Genomic DNA, 19894 nt, shown 5'->3' with positions numbered 1-19894 from the left:
TTATTTAGTATAAAATTGAATGCAGGACTTTTACTTGCAACACTGTTTTTTTGACACTGTAGTAATGCAGATCTGAGTACTTCTTCCCCCTGTGAACCCCCATTCAAGGTGTTTCATTGCTATTGAATACATTCACCATAAAGTGCTGACAGTGAGCAGGAGCTGTGAATACTTTGTGGATACTGAAAAAACACCTTGGGTTTGTTTTGATGCTTTATTTTGTTCAACTCAAGAGAATAAACTGGCTAAATGCAGAACACATCATAGCAGTACTTTCAGTACAACTTCAAATGGACTCTGACAGCTCAAGTTTTGTCAACATCTTTAAAAATCAAGAGTAGATGTCAGTCACTCAGAGTCAAAGAGAGTGCTGAAGTTCAACAACAATAAGAACCCTGAATAGGCCAAGGGGGTGGATTGTGCACCACTAGCAAAAAATGATCAATGTTTGAGAGCCAGAAGATTTTCCTCTACCCTGTGTTTATCTCCACAGTCTGCGCCACATAGAGCCCGCCCCCTTCCTCTTGTAAGATCAGCAGCTCTCCTACTGCCTGCTGCCCAGGGACCACAATGCCCTGCTCTGCTCCCTCTGATATCACCACCTCCACCAGATCCCCCCGCCCTCTCAGGCAGCGGGCTCTCCGAGGCGAGGGTCAGAGGGGTGGAGCTGGGGCTGGAGAGGTCGTTTGTGTGGACGTAGACGACATGTTGGATGTTACCTGAAGGTTCCTCATCTCCTCCATCTTCTGCTCTTGAGGTCTCAGTGCCTTGAAAGTTCCTCGCCTCCTTCTCCTCCACTTCTCCTCTTGCCCTTTTCCGCTTTATGTACCCTTCCTCAAGCGAGTTCTTCTTGGGTCTGCCTCTGATTGGCTGCAGGTGGCTGGAGCCTGAAGCTGCTTGTGCAACCTCCGTCTTGTCGCTCCTCTCCGTCTGCTCTCTGTGTCCTCCCCCTGACTGCGACTTCTCCCCCTGAGCCCCCCCCTCTGCCCGGTGCTGGGCTTGGTGCCTCAGCAGACTGTGTCGCACCGTGTACGAAGCGCCGCGCCGAGTGGCAGATGTATGGTTTCTCCAACACGTGGGACGACTTTATGTGTCTCCGCAGCTTAGTGGCCAAAGTGTAGCCTGAGGGAAAACAATAACATCTAATCTTAAGCGCAAAAAATCAACAACTGATAAAACATTATTCTGTTGAAAGACACTTCTAAAACTAAATATGACCAAACCAAGATTATAAAATATTTATTTCTAAATTAACAGTTTACTTCACCTCATGTTTGCAATTACATTTAATAATTAGGTTATAAGGATTGTTAAACCAATGCTGTTTTACAGTAAAAAAACATATTGATATATTATTTGTATAAAAAGGATAAAGCTAGTTTTGTTCTATGAAACTTTTTGACTTTGGTCATCAAGCCCACTGGCTCCTGAAGATATACATCTTTAAATGTTTTCATTTTTTATAGTTTCAGTTATTTCCTAAAATAGCCTAGCACAGTCACTGTAAGGCAATGCAGTCATGATATTCATACAAAAGGGTAATCAATAAATATGGTATTAAATACAGTAAATCCATCATTTATCTACATTACGTTTATATATCTGATGTGTGGGACATTATGATTGTGTTCCGCTCCAAACATGAATGTGTTCTTTCAGGGCCCATGTTACAATCTTTCATTTAGTTTAGAAAAAACTACCCATATTCCTGCTGGCAAACCAAACCAAAAGAGGATAATTCGGTTTTCTGGGTCAGTAAAAAAGCCACATTTTGCCTACAAATGAATCAAAACAACTTATTAAGATGATAATATTCTCAAAACCAGTTAATGCAGGTTCAAAGCCACCATGTGTTCACATTTGATTCCCCCCCCAGAGTGTTGTTTCATTCTATAATGTTGCCAACATGTTCTGACCTTTTCCACAGACAGGGCAGCGATGGGGCCTTTCTCCCGTGTGCAGCCTCTCATGGGACCTCAGGCTGTGCGGGTCCCTCAGAGATTTCCCACAGTAGCTGCAGAGGAAGCCTCCTCCGGTGTGGGAAAACATGTGCCGGCGCAGGTCTGGTTTCTGGGAAAAGCTCAGGTCGCACTCAGAGCACGGATACGGCTTCTCTCCGTTGTGCATTCTCAAATGAGACTCTAGGTTCCCTGAGAGACACACAGTCAGAGAGACATTTTGTTATATATTGGTGTGGGGGGAGCAGGGCATTAGGGTATGTATTTTCCAAAAATCTGTGGGGAGCTATGTTCTCTCATCAAAAATTAATGTTGGCACCAGTGGCGGATTTAGGATTGTAGGAGATTTAGGATTAGAGGAGGCTTAGCCCAGGAGTTGGGTTGGGGGGTGCAGGAGTACAGTGCTATTATTGTATAAGTGGGGGGTGGACCGAACATCCTTTAGGGGGGTCGTCGCCTCCTCTCGAGGGGTCCGGGGGCATGCTCCCCCGGGAAGATTTTGTTTTAAATATTGAAGTTGAAAGCATCAATCTGGTGCACTTTGAGAGCAACATTAACCCTACCTTAATAACACCTTAAAGCGGACAAAAGGCACTGGAGAACACTCATTAACACCCTTTAATGAAGCAAACTAATGCCTTAACTCACTCAAATAGTTGTTTACTTATTAAGGTGAAACAAATGTGCGTAGAGTTTTAAAGGATGCGGATAGTCTCACCTTGATTCTGGGGGATATGTAGCAAATTAACATTTTAAATAGCACTTAATGACTGACTGAATGGAAATGACAATAAATGAAAATGTAAAACGAAAAAAGCGATCATGAAAATGTTTCCAAAAAATGAATAAAATGATTTTTGACCACTTTGTTGTTCAGATATATCATATATTTGTAACTAAATTATACATTAATTGAAACAAAACACGGTATAAACTGAGGAGTGACTCCCGTGAGGTTCATGTGTTTTCTTCACTCCGCTGGGAAACTGCTCTCATGTCAAGAAGCATCAGATCAGTGCATGCACTGCATCGTCCAATCAGTGAGCGATACACAGTAAGGGGGCGGGGCGAGTATCTGAGTATTTCATCGAAGGATGGTCTGGTGGTTCCTCGGTTATAGCTCCTCCATTATCGCTCCTCCAGCAAAAATAAGGCCATTGGGACGCTACTCAAGATGGCGCAGACAAATCAACTTCCGGTGAGACCGAGACCGAGGAGCGAGGAAATTAAAAATAAGAGAAGTGAGAAGGGCCCTATGAGTCACGTTTCTGAATCGGACACTCTGAGTGGATGCAGTCACAGCCAATCTGAGTCTGATTCAGAGGGTTGCCTGTCAGTTCTGTTGATATGTGCACTGAAACGAGAGCCGGTATAATTCCACGCGCGAAAACAAAATACAAATTGGAATACGTTATTTTAGTGTCTTAAAAGTAGACTGAGGTATGAAGGGTTAACGTTACATTTTAGGAGAATTTGTAGTCATGTTCTGTATACATACTAACATATAAGGGTATACTTAGTGTGGTACTCCATGTTTACTAGCTATTCTTTCACACAGTGACGTCACGAGCTACCCACAATGCAACACGCGCCATATATATATATATATATATATAAAAACGCCATTTTCCTGGAGGTTCAAATATAAACAGCTAGCTAACGTAGCCAGGCAGAGCGCACTAGTTTTTTTTTCTGAATTAACGACCGAAGAAATCGCTGCATGTCTTCGGATTACATCTCTGGACTTGAGGGGTGTGCTCTAGGTCGTTACCAGCGTAAACTAGAGCTGTGTGGGTTGTCGGATTGCCCTTACAGACTGCCTGCAGATGTATGGAAAAACGACCCTCGAAAGTGGCCTTCGTCGATTTTGGCTGCATCTACGTCTAATTTCTGGAAACACCAGGTGAATACCCCACACACCTCACAATAATATTTTCATGCCATTGCATATATGTGGTATTTTAGAGTTGACTATATTGATTAAGGCAATAGACTATGATATTCAGTACAGGTAGCTTAGCAACACCTAGACGGTGTACGGCTGCCTGCTTGCACCTCGCGTAAAACGGCAGATACCGGAAGTACGATGTCGCCCTCGGCCCAATACCCGTATGTGTGTGTGAAAGAATAACATTAACGTTACATCACTCATTTTCACTTCTTACTCAGTCAGCCAGAGTGCAGATATCACCATTAGATTAACAAACCTGAAACATCCATTTCTTGACTGCTGGTGATGACATTGTTGTCAGCTGCTGATACTGCTGCTGCTGCTGCAGCTTGTGGCGCCTGCTTCGATGACAATAACTTTCTAATATCCATAACTGTAGAGGCCAGGGGCGGCGCCAGGGGGTATCTAGGAGTTGCTATAGCAACTCCAACGATTGGCCAACGGCTTAGCAACCCCATTGTTTTGATATGAAAATGTATCATATTTATACACATTCTCGTGTGTATAAATATGATACATTTTCGCGGGATCTATCAGAGGCGGGTCGTTGTAATTTACTGTGAACTGTTACTTGGCTAATTCTCAGTAGCTCGAAAATGGAAACATCTCTCACAGTCACAAGTCAGGGTAAACGACCACGATCTCCAACGGAGCGGTCCAGCCGGACAACCCTGATCCACAAGGATCCCGATGTTCACTATGAAAACCGGGAGGATTGGGACCATGAAGAACAGGTGCCCCCGCCAATGACCCACTGCACCCGCAGCAGCAGGACCAGCTAGCTGCTACCACGAGCTGCAGTGGAACTAGTGGAACTAGCGCTGCTCTCTCCGCACCGTGATGATCCACTGCCCTCATTTTCCTCCACCCTGCTCTCTGCAGAGCTCCACTCCAGAATATACAAATTATGCTAGTCAGTGATTCTCAGACACAGCGTCTCACCCTTTGAGCATCTCGGCAGAAATGAACAGTCACTCCTCTCAGTTACAAATTGTCATTTTAAATGAATCAAGAATGTGTTGTATTTTCCGACGTGGCGCATTGTTCGAGGCGTGCTGACAGTGAGATCTAACACGGGGAATTGTGAATGAGAGAGGAGGAGGAGGAGGAGGAGGAGGAGGAGGAGGAGGAGGAGGAGGAGGAGGAGGCCAGAGAGGAGGAAAAGTGCGTTATTTAGGCAATGTTGTTGGTGGGAGTTAGGGAGAGACCGCCCCTTCCAGGTGGTGTGTGTGTGTGCGTTTTCCGGTGTGTGTCACGTGAAAGTCATGAGTGTTACGCTATTGATTGGTTCTGAAATAAAGAGAACATTTTCGACATTGAAGGCTTGAGTGATCTTGAATAGCGGTGAATGCTACAATATGAACAGGCTCGTGCTTGGCCCACTGGTATTGTTTGTTTATTTTGAAAATTAACTAGCAACGCCGTGCTGTCATATAGCAACTGCTAAGCTACTGCAGCAAAGAAAATCCTGGCGCCGCCCATGGTAGAGGCTATTAGCTTAAAACTCGTCAGGCACTAGGAAGGATCACTTCTTCTTCAGGGAAGGCTACGCAGTACGCAGGCTAATGTCCCACAGTGGCTGCCTCTCTGGTGGACTCCGGTACTGCACATTACTCCCGAGACGTTTTTTTTTTAAAAAATAATATTTTTTTTATTTTTATTTATCAAAACATCCGGGGCTTTTCAGAAAACATCCGGGGCTTGAGCCCAAGTAGCCACCCCCTAGCACCGCCACTGGTTGGCACTTTATTCAAGGCAAGTTCATTCCTTAATGTGATCACAAAATATCCTGTTTCCTGTCTTTCACAATTAGAGGAATACGTTGACATTTGACGCAATGTGTTCCTTTCTTTCTGAAGGTCAGATGAGAAGATCAATACCATTTCGTTTTTGTGTTTGCAGGTTGTGTTAGCTTATAGGGGGCTCTTGTAATTTAACAACTCCAAAGCTATCATATTGAGATGTTTGTGTGTGTGCTTCGTGAGAATTTATGACCAACATCAGAAGACATCTCACAAGATGTTGGAGGGTGGGTTTTATCTCTTTTGGTGCAGTGTTGCCATATATTTTGAGCAGGTTAATATCAACTCCCTTCTTCTATTTCTATTATTATGTAGCTCTCGTATAGACACTTAAATGGAGAGTTTTCAGACACCAGACTAAACTTTTGTTAAATCAATAGAAAAAGTTAAATATTGACAATAAATTATGTGGAACAAAAACTAAAAAAAGTTCTCAACAGGAAGTAGTTATTGACCGTAAACACAGTTTGGTCCACAATTTTCTCTTGAAGCTGATTGGCTAGGCTCTTTTTTTTTTAATACGGCTTTCTTAAGGTCTTAAAAGTCATCAAATCTAGTGAGAACGTGTCAGCATGTTGGCTACTCAGCTGCTCAGCTAAGATAATAAACAGGTCCTCGACTCCATCATGTTCCACCTGGCAGGTAGAAAAACAAACGTGTTTATCCAAAATGATACCTGGGGGGTATACTACGAAGCAGGATTTTCGCTTAGCCGGCTAAATTCAGGGAAAACTCCGGCTTTCTGGTCCTACGAAGCTGGTTCTCTTTTTAGCAGGCTAGATCTCCATGGTAATTTATGCTTAGCGGCTAACCTGGTCGGGACCAGGTTAGGTTGCAGGCTAAGAGCTCAACTCAGTGAAAGCACCGCCTGCTGACCAATCAGAGCTCAGTGTGCGGAGTTTAAAGCGATCAAGTCATATTACAGGAGAAAGGAAATACAGAAAAGCTGCCGTTGCAGGAAAGACGGCCGGCAAAAATGACCGACTGTGTGAACGTGAACATTAATAGAATATCACCTCCCATCTTCAGAGCAATCTGACTATTATAACATTAGCGTTAAGAAAGCTTACTTAAATATCTGCCACAACATAAGTAACCGGATCAGAGTCACATTAAGTACAGTCCGCGGCATATCACTTCATAATGTATCATATATTTTATTATCTGAGTCAGCTGAGCCGTATCTGGCCGTGCAACACTCACAGTGTCACATACTGTATGCAGAGGTATTATTTTAAGCAACACATTAAGTTGATGAAACACTCGAGACAAATGTAATTGAAGTCAGATCGTGTTTTAGACGGGGCAGTGATATCATAAACCTCTTAATGCACGCATTCAAACACTTTTTCTGTTACCAGCTGTATTCACCTTGCAGGTGCAGCTATGTGGCTTTTATCCTGGATAAAGTGTTTAAGTCATGGATGTTTAAAGTTTAACTTCTTCATATGTCTAATATTATAGTTGACTTTTCATTCAGGAAGTATGACGCTGCGCTGTCAGTACGCTTCTCCATGTTTGTGATTGGTCGAATGCTCCAAATACACCCCTTTCATGTGAACGCGCACCTAACTAGATAGGACACGGCTGGCTTGAGCGATCCACTTGATAACCCGCGTCGTAGTACCGTTTAGCGAGAGCGCGTATGTTTTGGATTAGGCCAACCGGCTAACTCAAACATATCCAGGTTAGGTTGAACCAGCTTCGTAGTACAGGCCCCAGACCACATAGCTTCTTATGAGCAGCTGCCACTGTGTAGCGCCAGCAGAGAAGATCATAAAGTCGTACAAACAGTAAATAAATAATAATGCTGACTAATACAACTTGTCAGTCAATCCCACAGTTATATTTATCTAGAGTTAAATAAAGTCTTGTGATGCTTTTGACAGTGATATAAGGGTTATCCTTTTGAATGTATTAAATATGAAAGACTTGCAAGCACTTTGTGACTTAATGTGTCCCAAGGGTCAATATTGCGTTCTCTCTCACCCTCTGTCTGAAACCAGAGCCAAGTCTGCTCTGATTGTTTAGCTGGCTGGCTCTGTTGTGATTGATAAACCGCTTAGAGATGTCCCGCCTCTTAACTTGTACAATGTGATGGAGTCTTAGCGAATAGAATGACGACTGTTACGTTGATGTCATTATGTAACAGAAGTAAACAAAGGAGTCCAATCGTGGTTTTTTAGGCTGGGGGGGGGGCGGGAGAAGTGTGTGGGAGAGAAATCCTCTCTGGAGGAAGCTTTTGATTTTGGCTTTCGCAGTCCATTACATGCACAAAAACCTATAGAACGCACCACAGGAAAGGGAACACCTCAAAAATAAGAATAGGGCCTCTTCAAATCTGCAGGAAGAAGAGAACACCGACCACAGCAGCATTTTTGAACCGAGCCCACCTGACTGTAAAGCAGCCGGCTGGACCTCCAGCACCGGACTCTGACCTCACCTTTCTGACTGAAGCACCTCCCGCAGTGCTGACACACGTGAGGTTTCTCCCCAGTGTGGAGCTTCATGTGGTTCCTCAGAGAGCCGGAATTAGCCAGCAGCTTGTGGCACACTGTGCACTGCACCTGAGGGAGAATGAAAACACAAATGCAGCATGATTTATCCTACTTTTCAATAATAAAAGCTCAGGAGGAAAAACACGGCATGCATGGGAATTTTAAGATATTACTGGACAGACAGATACAAAAATTAGGCCTTGTGGTGCAAGAATGCAGCTTTTTTGGTTGAAATTGTGTCTGTGTATAGAGCGGAGGGGAAGGTGAAGCAACAAGAAACAGCAATTATGCTCCTCCTTGGTCTTTGCAGATTTCAAGAAACATTCCATACACGAGAGAAAGATGCTCATTAAGCTGCTCACTGTCTTTATTAAAAACAGAAACATCTGAAAATGTCACAACACAAGTGAAGAAGTGCTTCACGGGGGAATCTGTGGAGTGTACTTGTCGCAGTACTGATTGTGTAGATCCTCCAGCTCTGTGTTGAACATGTTCCATCTGAAATGTAGCATTGTTTACATCCATGTTTAATTATAATAATACTCTATGCTTTGATACAACCATGTTTTCTATTCTTTGTTCTTTTGTACAATTTCTATATAATATATTATGCTGTTTGACCATCTTTTACCGTGAACTGTATATAAACTGTATCATCAAGAATAATGTATTTTTGATCCAATGTGAATATATTCAGAATGATCTCAATATTGATACAGACATACTGACTCTTCTCTTCTACTCACAGTGGTGTCATTTTACCTCGTATGTATTGTCTCTAAAAGCTCTTCAAGAAAAGAGATGGATAATAAGAAGAAGAATCTGAAAAACTATACATTTATGTTGTATTTATTTATTTGAGCTTTCTGTATGTTTCTGTACTTCGGTTTTCCCTTGTGGTGCTGTAACACTCCGAAGGATCATAAAGGTGTATCTAATCTTGGCGTGTGTCCAAGATAAACAAAAACACACTAGTTCTAAATCTCATCAGGGAACCTTCACAGAGCAGTTTAACAGAATCACGCCTCCTTACCTTCGGAGGCTGTGTGTAAACCTTTTTGCTGCAGTGGAGGAGGCGGTGGATGCGTAGAGAGGGCCGGCGAGCGAATGCCTTGCCACAGTGCTCGCAGGCGTAGGGCTTCTCCCCGGTGTGCAGCACCATGTGCTCCTTCAGGTCCCGTTTCAGCCCGTAGCTCTTCTCACAGTGAGGGCAGGAGAAGGGACGCTCCCCGCGGTGACTCATCTGCAAATAATACCGTCATTAAGGAAATGTATTATTACTGCTGCTATTGTTACTCTTCACTGACAGGAGGAAATTGCTACCTTGCTTGATGAGCTCATCCCTATCAAGGAAGCATTGAATATATCTCCCCAAACCCCCCCCACACACACTGTTTAAAATACATCCACAGGTGACGGATCTTGTTTTTCTGAGGCCATTTAGCTGTCAAGTGTTTGTTCAATGGATAACCGAGCAAAGAGGAATAAATAATAGGCTACAGGAAGACATCCTTACAAAACAATAAAGAAATACAGAGAGCAGCAGAGAAAGAAGTATGTGTTATTATCTATCTATTGTATATATTAGTATGTTTGCTGTTCATTTCTTTCATTAATAAAAAGGAATGTTAGTAAAAGATGCAAAAGATAATGTTCCTATTACTATAGAGACATTTATTTTACTTTGTCCACAACAATGTTTTGACAATTTATTTTTCTGAAATGTCCTGCTTATTGTACCACATTTAAGAGATCCTTGTTCCCAACAGTCTAAATCAGGCTCTATTTATAAATGGACTGTTTATGAATAGAGACTGAACAAAGCTGCATTTAAGTTAATTTCACCATAAATTATATTCAGATTGGAGAGTTCAAATGTGTTAAATGGTGCATAGTTTCCTGGAAAGCGTCCTGTAATTACTTAAAGTTTCGAATGAAGACATTCAGAGCATTTTGAGTCATTTAAGTCTAACAAATCACTGTTAAATGAGGTAAATATAACTCTGCACACTTAGGCCACCACCCACCCATGTATCAGTGATGCTGGCGGTGGTCAGAGGCGAACAAGATTGGTTTTAGCAGATGGTCATACACCAATTAGAAGGTTGGTGGTTTAATCCCCAGCCTCTGCATTAAACATTTTGATACACCACAAGATACTTAACCTTACACCAGATACCATGGCCAACTGTGCGTTAATGTGGGTGAATGATAGCCCTATTGTAAGCTTCTGTACGAATGGGTGGATACAGACAGCAAAGCAAGCCATGAAAAGCGCCAAATACATGCAGTCAATTTACAGACTTAAAACTTTCAACTAGGGGAAGGAGCAAAAAGCTGCTTTTAGACATAATAAGTTACTCCAAATCAATTTGTATATATTAAATACATTCAGCATAGTTTATCAGGGACCTGACATATTTGTTTTATCTTCAAATACATTGTGTCGCATTTTAATATTGTTTATAATTGATCGCAACTCTTGAATACCGAAAAAAACTATAATTGTTCCTGTTTTAGCGCTTAAAGATGATATTATGCACATTTTCAAGTTTATATTTGTATATTGTGCCTCTCATGTGACATTTTTACATGCCTTTATGTTCAAAAAGGTCTTCATACTTTTAACACTGTCTGTGCTGCAGCACCTCTTTTCACCCTCTGTCTGAAACCAGAGCCCAGTCTGCTCTGAAGTAAAGAAGTTAACAAATGACTCCTTTCAGGCAGGAAAAAGAAAACTCCCAAAAGCATAACAGGACTTGCAGACTAAGAAAATAAAGAGTTGTATCCCCCCACACCTGATGGGCTCTGAAGCTCTCTGCAGAGGTGTAGTTCTTCCCACACTCCTGGCAGCTGAAGGGTTTCTCCTCTGTGTGGATGAACTGGTGTTTCTTCAAGTGACCGATCTGGTAGAACTTCTTCCCGCAGCTGGAGCACCTGTACCGCCTCTCTCTGATCCCTGCAGGCCATGAAGGGGTCGCCTTGGCAACACACGATGCTGCTACAGCGGCCTCGACATCAGGGAGCGAGATACTTTCCGAAAGCTCCTTCTCTGTGACGGGGGTGGTGTCTTTAGTGGAGCTCTGTTCCTCCGTCTGTTTGGATTGAACAGGGCCTCCGGGAGGGTGCTTCCCACGGCCGATTGGACAGTGAACGCGTCGCGGTTTAGCTGCCAGGCGGGAGCTGCAGCGGACCAGAGGAGGTGGAGAGAAGCCTCCAGAGTCTGTCCAACCATCTGTATGTTTACTGTGTGACTGTCTGTCCTCACTACATGTGCTGTCTGTGTGTCCTCCTGCTGTTGGGACGTTGTTTTTCTCTATGTGAGCATCAGTGAAACTCTCAAGGGTTTTCTGGACTCTCCTCTTCCTCAGTGGAACAGTTGTCTGACTCCTCTTGATGCATCTGCGCGGGACTCTGAGCAGTACTTCCTCGTGCTTGTCCTCTTTCTCCTCTGTTTTCTTTTGAATGATCCGTATGTCGGGTACAACAGTCTCTGCGTCTTTTCTGTCTTCTACTTTGTTATCTGTACAAAAACAAAGACAGTAAACATTGTAAATGGTGACTCGGTTGGGAGACCGAGTCACTGGGAGAACAATGATATATATAATCCCTCCTAAAACTTGGATGGGTTACATTTTAACATTGCACTGCTCTGTACATGTGTTTGATGATTCAAATAGGATTTGATGTGAATCATCAAAAAAAAAACATAATTCCATTTCAATCAGTACATTTTCCTATTTATCAAACTATTTCGTGGATAAAAGTTTTCTCATACTGATATTCTGAACAATCTGTGCTGTTGTATTTGCTGTAAAGTGTCTCTACTGTAGGCTATTTTTATTATATTTACAGCACTTTGGCTCGACCAAAAATCGTTTATAAATGTGCTATATAAATAAAACTTGATTTGATTTGATTTGAAAAGTGCCAGTACATTTTCTGCAAAATGCAAAAGACTAGCTTTGCAGAACAGCATCACTGTTATAGTTGTATCTATTGCAATACTGGATTATCAGCACTGATGACGTTGTAAACCGCTGTGTAAAGTTTTAGCTGGTAATGCAAACACTTTGCATACTTACAGGTTAGTACTGTTCTGTAAAACAATGCAATGTATTTTCTACTTTTACAAATGTTTATTTACATTTTGTAATGTTCATCTACAAAGTATCTAGTGACAGTATGCGTGGAAATATGAAGTGACATTTTTATACAAATTAATCAAATTCCTGTCTCTAAATTATAGTCAAGTATAAAGTACTTAAGTGAACGTATTAAAGGAGCCCTATTGTGCTCATTCTTATTTACATAAATGTATTTTGTGCCTCTACTGTGACGTCTTTACTTTCAAAAAGGACTTCATTTTGCTCAGATTGCATGTGCTGCATTTGTCTTTTCACCCTCTGTCTGAAACCAGAGTCACTGTTGGGAGTGGGAGTGTTACATAATGATGTCATTATGTTACATGCACAAAACGTATAACACACTACAGGAAGGGAAAACCCACCAAAAGAATAATAGGGCCCCTTTAAGTTACCATAAACATGTACAGAACATGTTCGGTATGTACACCTTGTACCTGTATATTCACATGTATGTACAATATTTATTATAAATGTACTTCTGTTCATTTTTTACATATTCCCATTAAAATTAATTAGCTTTTAATTTATTTCTTCAATAAGTTTCCTCATTAACTCGTAACTCTACATCCAGCCAACACATATAACACCCTTCTTTCTCCCCAACACTCAAATCAATATGTTCTACCACTACAATGTTATTTCCCTGCAGAGAGATTCATTGTTTCTTTTCCCGCTGCCTTTTATTTAGCATTCATAATTATTTTGGAGATGTATTCCTGATTCACAGGCTTGCTCTGTTTCTATCAGCGCTGTAAGAGTTTTAATAAGATAACCTCAGTGGAGCCACAGTCTGCTGGGGGCTTTCTGCATGGAGCCCCTCCTTGATGTCACATCAATCACTGCACACGGATACTGCTAAAGGCTGAGAAGTGCCAGGGTTTATTACTACAAAACAAACGTGCTTTAATTACTTGGTTTTCTTGCTGCAGTAATTATTAACTCCCATATAATAATAATAATCAGCTTTTAGTATTTTTTTCACAAAGCACTCAAATGAAAACAATGGCTGTTAAATAATGATTTTGTGGAAATTCTGCTTTCATCAGTGGAGTTGATGCTAATTCATCTACTAAGACCTTTGTGATTACAAAGGTTATTTAATTTAACCCAGAATGTGATTATGTTTTGGTAAGTGATGTTTTTCAAGGGTCAATGGTGCTGTCCACTTAGCTCTGGAGTTAAATGTCCCTCTAGCTCCTCCAGGTGGAGACAGTGAATGAATATTCATTCTGATTACATTAATCAAGGCCATTTAATGCTGTTTGGTACCACTTAACTGTAATAATTATATTGCACATTGTCTTTATTGACCTAAAAAGGGATAATACTGTATGCAGTGGTAGAAGAAGTAATAAGATTGTTTACTTATGTAAAAGTAGCAATTCTACAAAATAATTATTTCTTAATTAGAAAGCTCAGTGAGTATGTGTGAGTATTGGCGTCATAATATACCTAAGAAGCGAAATTGAAAGTACTTGTTAAGCATATGGCGTGTTTTCAAAATCATACATATGAAATTATTAATGCATAAATTTGTCTGTCATAGCTGGTAAAGGTGATTAATATTTATAACCTATGATTATGTTTCAATGTTTATTTATTACTTGGTAAAAATGACAATATTGGCTTCCAAAATGTGGTGGAGTAAAAGTATAAAGAAGCATTAAATGAAAATGGAGGTGGTGGAAACCAAAAACAGAGCTACAATGAAGAGCAAATTGGACCTGAGTGCCAGCTTAATAGACATGTAACTTAGGTAGATGATATACAACAACAAATTAAAACTGTGGCCTCTCATTTACATTTTAATACATTTGCACCTGCTAGAGATATGGAACAAATTGATTAGTCGATATTTGATTTTAGTTTAATCAAGCTGCATGACAGATTTTTATAACAAAGGGGCCGGAGTAAGATAAACCCAACCCTACACCTTCCTGGGGAATAAGGCTGGTTATGACCTCATTTATCCTAAGACTTTGGTGCGAAAACAAACAAAATGAATGGATGTTTTTTCCTGATTGACTTCTAATCAACTGTTGGTCTGTATCCACTACCTGGGAGGTTGTCCTGTGCCGTGGAGTTTTTCGTGGTCTGACACTTTCCTAGGGTTTCTCCGCCCAACAGCAGCTCTGTTCCTGGCTGGATGTCCCGACACACGCGCAGACACACGTCCACACACTGGCCTGAACACACCTCTCCACAGGCACACTGCCACCGACACGTTCTGCTGTCTTCTGCTCTGCGCCTGGCAGGCAAATCTGTGGGAAATTAAACAACAAATGAATGCAAACAGAAATATGTTAAACAAAACCTCAATGTGGATTTACATGCTTAGTTGGATTTAATCAGGATTGAGTGTTTGTATTTCATTGAATAGGGAAGGATATGAAGGGAAGGATGCCGTTTTATCCCTGTGGGTGTCTCAGCAACCGTATGTATGGAACACAGTCCGAGATACAGATATTTGGAATAATAATAAAACTTCATATACGCTTATTTGTAATATCAGTATGGGTGGTACAGTTAAATCTATCCACTGTCTGTGACCCGTCACAGGTAACTTGGTTGCAGCGAAGGATTGTGCAATGATGTTCTAGTTCAGCTCCCTGGGGGAGAAAAATATGGCAATATTTAATCAGGACCCAGCACACAGCCAGAGGCAGGAGAAATTGTTGCCACTACATACAGTGTACACAGCCAGAAGCAGAAGACACAGAAACCACAGAAAACTAAATCAATATTGGCAAACCTCAGATATGAAGGGAGAGCGAGAAGAACGGGTAACAGGAAGTGATGCTCTTCAGTAAGTCAGCTTTGAATTCTGAGTTGAGCAAGTCTAATATTCATATTAGAAATAAATATTTAAACTATATATAATCAAATGATTCTTACATTTTTTAGATGTTCTTATGTACTGTATGCTGTTGCCCCGATTTGAAAAAATAAACAACACACATCTTAACCAGGATGAAGAACTGGTTAACATTATATCAGCGAAACCTTAGCATGTTAGCATTATCATTGTAAGCAAACATATTAACAGTGAGTTCAAGGCACAACAGGCTCACAAAGCCTGTGAGACTATATTTCGCTTTAGATTCCAATGGAAAGTTCAGAGTTGATATAGTTGTATGTGTTTCAAACAAATTATCGGTTGATTCTCGCTAAAAAATAAATATATCAAAACAATCAGGTTATGAGGATAAAAAGCCTAAGTTAACTTCTTGTGAAGCAGTGTGTCAACTTACTTGATCCAGACGCCTTTTTGCAGCATACTTTCATCTTTATTTGCTGCTTTCTCCATCAGTGCCTACAAAACATACATTTATTATGTGTAAATTATTGTACTTATATAAAGAGAACGCTTATACGATAACATCATAGAATAATACTTTGTTATCAAATCAAGTCTGAAATCTTTCTTGCGTCACAGCATGTCCATTTCAACATCCACAAGGACTAATATTTATGACAAGAATCAAGGAAACAAAACATTTAACATAACTTAAGAACATATGTGGAAAACCCTTTAATATACAGTTGATCTGGCATTTAATTTAGGATTGACTGATGCACAAAAGAGATTTAGTCTACTTATTTAACCCTGGGAGCCTGTATCTAAAATGTGATGGAAACAATTCATATTCGCTGCAGTATATTATGAGATTTTCATTGACAAATAATTGTATTATTTGCTAGGAGTCTCTGTAAATGAAACTTAAAGTTCCTAGCCTATATTTCCCAGCGAAGCCTTAAGACAAAACCCCTGAAGGCAACTTTCAATAATGAACTGAGACTCGTCCTGAGCTGACACTCAATTGCTTTGGATTACATCACGCTTCATGAATGAACATGACCCCACCGGCTAACAGTTATTGTTTGACAGCTGACAGGTAAGTTATACTCATGTTCATAATGGTGGTGATTACTGCCATGTCTGACTCAGCCCCACTTACAGTAGTATAAAGAAAAAGAAAAGGATAGGTAGGTCGTGATTTGAATATGTATTGAATTCTGTGCCCTTGCAAGTTAGCATGGTTTGATCTTTTTATCTTTGAAGCTGCTCTTCCTCCTCTTGTTTTGAAAGGTCTGATTCATTACCTTGCCACGGAGGTCAGCAATAAAAGGAGAAAAAAGGCATGCATTTATCCTCATTTGCAACTGAGGTAAAATGGTTTAAAACTAGACCAAAGTACTGGTTCAAGGTTCTTTATTTAGTCATACATAAAGAACCTTGAACCTACACTGTAGCTATGCCGATGAAAATCTTGTGTCACAGGCTTCTCCAACAGAGCAACACAAAACACAGATAAACAGAAAAAATATAGTGCATGTAAATAGTAATACAAAAATAGTTTTAAAAAAAGCGAAATAGTGCAATAAGAGTCTATGCAAGTCATTGAAATATGATATATTAGGTAAATAAATAAATCATTTAAAAATCATTTTTAAGTAGCAGCCAGATGAATATTAGGGATGTTGTTTCAACAGTTCAGGTGTTTAACAGATTTAGCTTCAACAGTTCAGGTGCTGGTGAATGTAAAGTTAAGAGACATTTTGAATGCAAATAGGACAGAAAAACAGATCATAACAGGATGAACTTAAATAAATGTATTTTCACAGTCACACTTGTATTCATATATTTGTGGCAGAGTGCTTATTTACCGTGTGTTTTTGTACTGCACCACTGATTTTCTTGCTTAAATGCAGCCATGAATCAGGCTCAAACATTGCAAACAAGTTGGCACACAATGACACTTAAAGGGGCTATATTCTGCTCATTTTCAGGTCCATAGTTGTATTTTGTGCCTCTACTGTGACATGTTTACATGCTTTAATGTTCAAAAAAGTATTTTTTCCTCATGCTGCCTGTGCTGCAGAACCTATTTTCCCCCTCTGTCTGAGAGAGAAACTCCCGCTGCAGGAAACTTTGGGATTTCCGCATTTACAGGATATTTACAAAAACCTATATAACACACTGCAGGAAAGGGAAAATCCCCAAAAGCATAATAGGGCTCTTTAATCTTTTTCTTAATATTGTTGTTACAGTTTCTGTTTGTCTGTGTTTTTTTCATATTAAAAAAGGGAATATCTTGAGGTGTTGGACTGACAAAACAAGACAACTATATCACCTTGGACACATTTAGATGTTTTAGAAAGGCATACCGATTTATCATTAATCTAGAAGAAAACTAGTGTTCAATTGTCCTTTTATGTTTTTTTTTTAAAAATTGGGTTTATGTTTTTTCCTTTTTTTATATTGAGGAAATTAACAAAACAAACACATTAATATTACAAATGTGACGAAAGAATATAGATATAATATACAATAGATTTAACACCTTTATTAATAGTCTTTGTTTTAAGGAATATGCATTCAATATACCTTGTCTGCCTCCGTGCTGATGGTCTGACATGTTTTGGAGTTCATCACGAGTTCACCCTCCTGCCTGTGAGTCATCAGGTCAGTGTGATAGCTGGAGGCCCACTCTGTGTCCCCCTCCCTTCCCAGCAGGGACCCAGCCTCCAGGGAGCGGCCGACCCACCACAGCCCCATGCTGCCTCCACATAGCCGCGAGGGCCCCACAGCGAAGCCGCAGGGGAGCAACGTGGAAAGAAGTGTGGCGAGAGCAGACGCAGCGGGAGGAGCGAGATAGTCCATCGACCTGTACAGAAAAATAAAAAGCAGGTTACAGGCAGAATTACAACATGAGTTACATGATTACTTTCAACTACTATGCTCAGCACGTGTGCCATACACTACCACAAGGTCTGAGCCATACTTAAACAGCTTTACGTTTTTTGTTGCAAGTTATTAGTAGCCTACTTTATATGTTGACTTACTTATTTTGAATGCTGCTGCTTGCAAATCTACTAATTTGTTATCTGCAATGTGCCCTTTGCTGTAACAATATAAATGTCGCCGCTGTGGGACGAATTAAGAATTTATGATACTGATTCATAAATCACCCAGTGCAAGAAGAAGAAGAAGAAGAAGAAGAAGAAGAAGAAGAAGAAAAGTTAACCTCTCAAATGCAGGTCATTTACAAAATGAAAGAGCAACAAGCAACAGTGTTATCAAAATAATAATGTTCCATTAACATAAATAATAAAAGTAAACAATTATTATCATTAATGATGTGTACATGAAGTAGAATTTGGTATTTCTGCATGGTGGCGCCCCTACATGCTTTACTGCAACACCCCACAGGTTCCTCGTGAATGTAATTAATTACACCTGAGTTTTGTGCAAATTATGATATTATGCTGGGATAAAGACTGCAATTTATGAGCAGGTGTTTTCTATTAATTGTTCTGTAATTAGTCAGTTCAAATACAGCTGCAATGGTAAATGAGCTTAAGGCACATCACAGACTTCCTTTTTGAGAATTATCTGCAGTTCCAAGTACATAACAACTTCAACTATCTTGTGCATTAATTTACTGTAAGTTAATGTATGAAAGAGACTGCTTTTAACAACATCAGAGGGAATACATTATCTGTAAAAGAGGAAAGTAGTTAGGGTGCATACTTTTTGAATACAATATCGTGCACACGGCTGGCCTTCTCTAGCTAAATCACATTATTAATATTGTTTTATATTAGTGCTACTTTTTCATTTTTAAATGCAGTTTAATTTAGCTAACGTTCGGTTATATTACAACAGTTTAAAAGTCAAGTTAGGACACTATTTCTGAGTAAGCAGGGTATAATGGCTCTATATCTAATATTAATATATCATCATGTGTAAGAAGCTGTCTTCTGGCAGTCTCACTCTCAGGTCTAACGTAAGCTAACGCAGGGCAATGCATTTCTGGCCAACATCAGACAACACAGCTGCGCTAGCATGTTAGCTGGAAACAGTTCAGGCGATTTCAACCGAAGGACGTCCCCACTTATTGTCCTTTGTTTATGTTTGACTTATTGTGTTTTATCATAACATTAAAATAAGTGTTTTATAATGTTTTACCAACAACGTTTACGTTAGCATTGGTAAGATAACTTGCTCTGGTTCTTAAAGACAGTAGCTTTATTAATCATAGTAACTTTGTGCTCCCGACGTGCCCGGTCAGTTGTTTTGAATTGATTATATGTTAGCCTACCACTTGAATCATTCCGAGGTAAACTCTGGGAAAGCCATCAGCGAAAAAAGGTCCAACGGTTGTCCTCCTTTGTGTATCGTCCGACCGGAAACAGCGTTATGGTGTATTCTGGTTCCGCACACAGTCACATAATTCTTCGTTGGTGATGTAGTAGCATGAGTAGCATACATGACACAGGTAAAACAGCATTAATAAAAGCGGGAAAAAAATAATGTGAGAATAAGATGGAGTTATACATGCAAAAATAAAAGCGATCAACAAGATCAATGAATTGACAACTTACTGAGAAATAAGCTAAAAGAAACCACACAGCTGTCTCCAACACATGTGGGATAACATCTTAGTATTAGGTTTCAGTTCAGTTGAAGTAAACTTTGATATAAAGTATTGTATGTTGGGCCTTCAGACACTGGCAATCTGCCATTAGCTGC

General features: G+C 40.3%; 1 protein-coding gene across 1 annotated transcript; it reads right to left on the bottom strand.

Annotated features, from left to right (window-relative positions):
- Window positions 1-62: 62 nt before the first annotated feature.
- Window positions 63-19564, bottom strand: LOC117442095 (zinc finger protein 408-like). The gene is given in 12 exon segments (XM_071201971.1): window positions 63-627; window positions 659-1044; window positions 1046-1122; window positions 1917-2150; window positions 8155-8278; window positions 9243-9452; window positions 11008-11732; window positions 14415-14571; window positions 14573-14618; window positions 15609-15670; window positions 17747-18026; window positions 19464-19564. Coding segments are annotated over 11 exon segments (2454 nt in total). The 5' UTR covers window positions 18023-18026; window positions 19464-19564; the 3' UTR covers window positions 63-470.
- Between the last annotated feature and the right edge of the window lie 330 nt (window positions 19565-19894).

Source organism: Pseudochaenichthys georgianus, chromosome 3 (genome assembly GCF_902827115.2).
Source record: "Pseudochaenichthys georgianus chromosome 3, fPseGeo1.2, whole genome shotgun sequence".
In the NCBI taxonomy this organism is placed as follows: domain Eukaryota; kingdom Metazoa; phylum Chordata; class Actinopteri; order Perciformes; family Channichthyidae; genus Pseudochaenichthys; species Pseudochaenichthys georgianus.
Note: the sequence above shows the minus strand (reverse complement) of the source record. Positions and strands in the feature narration are given on the sequence as shown.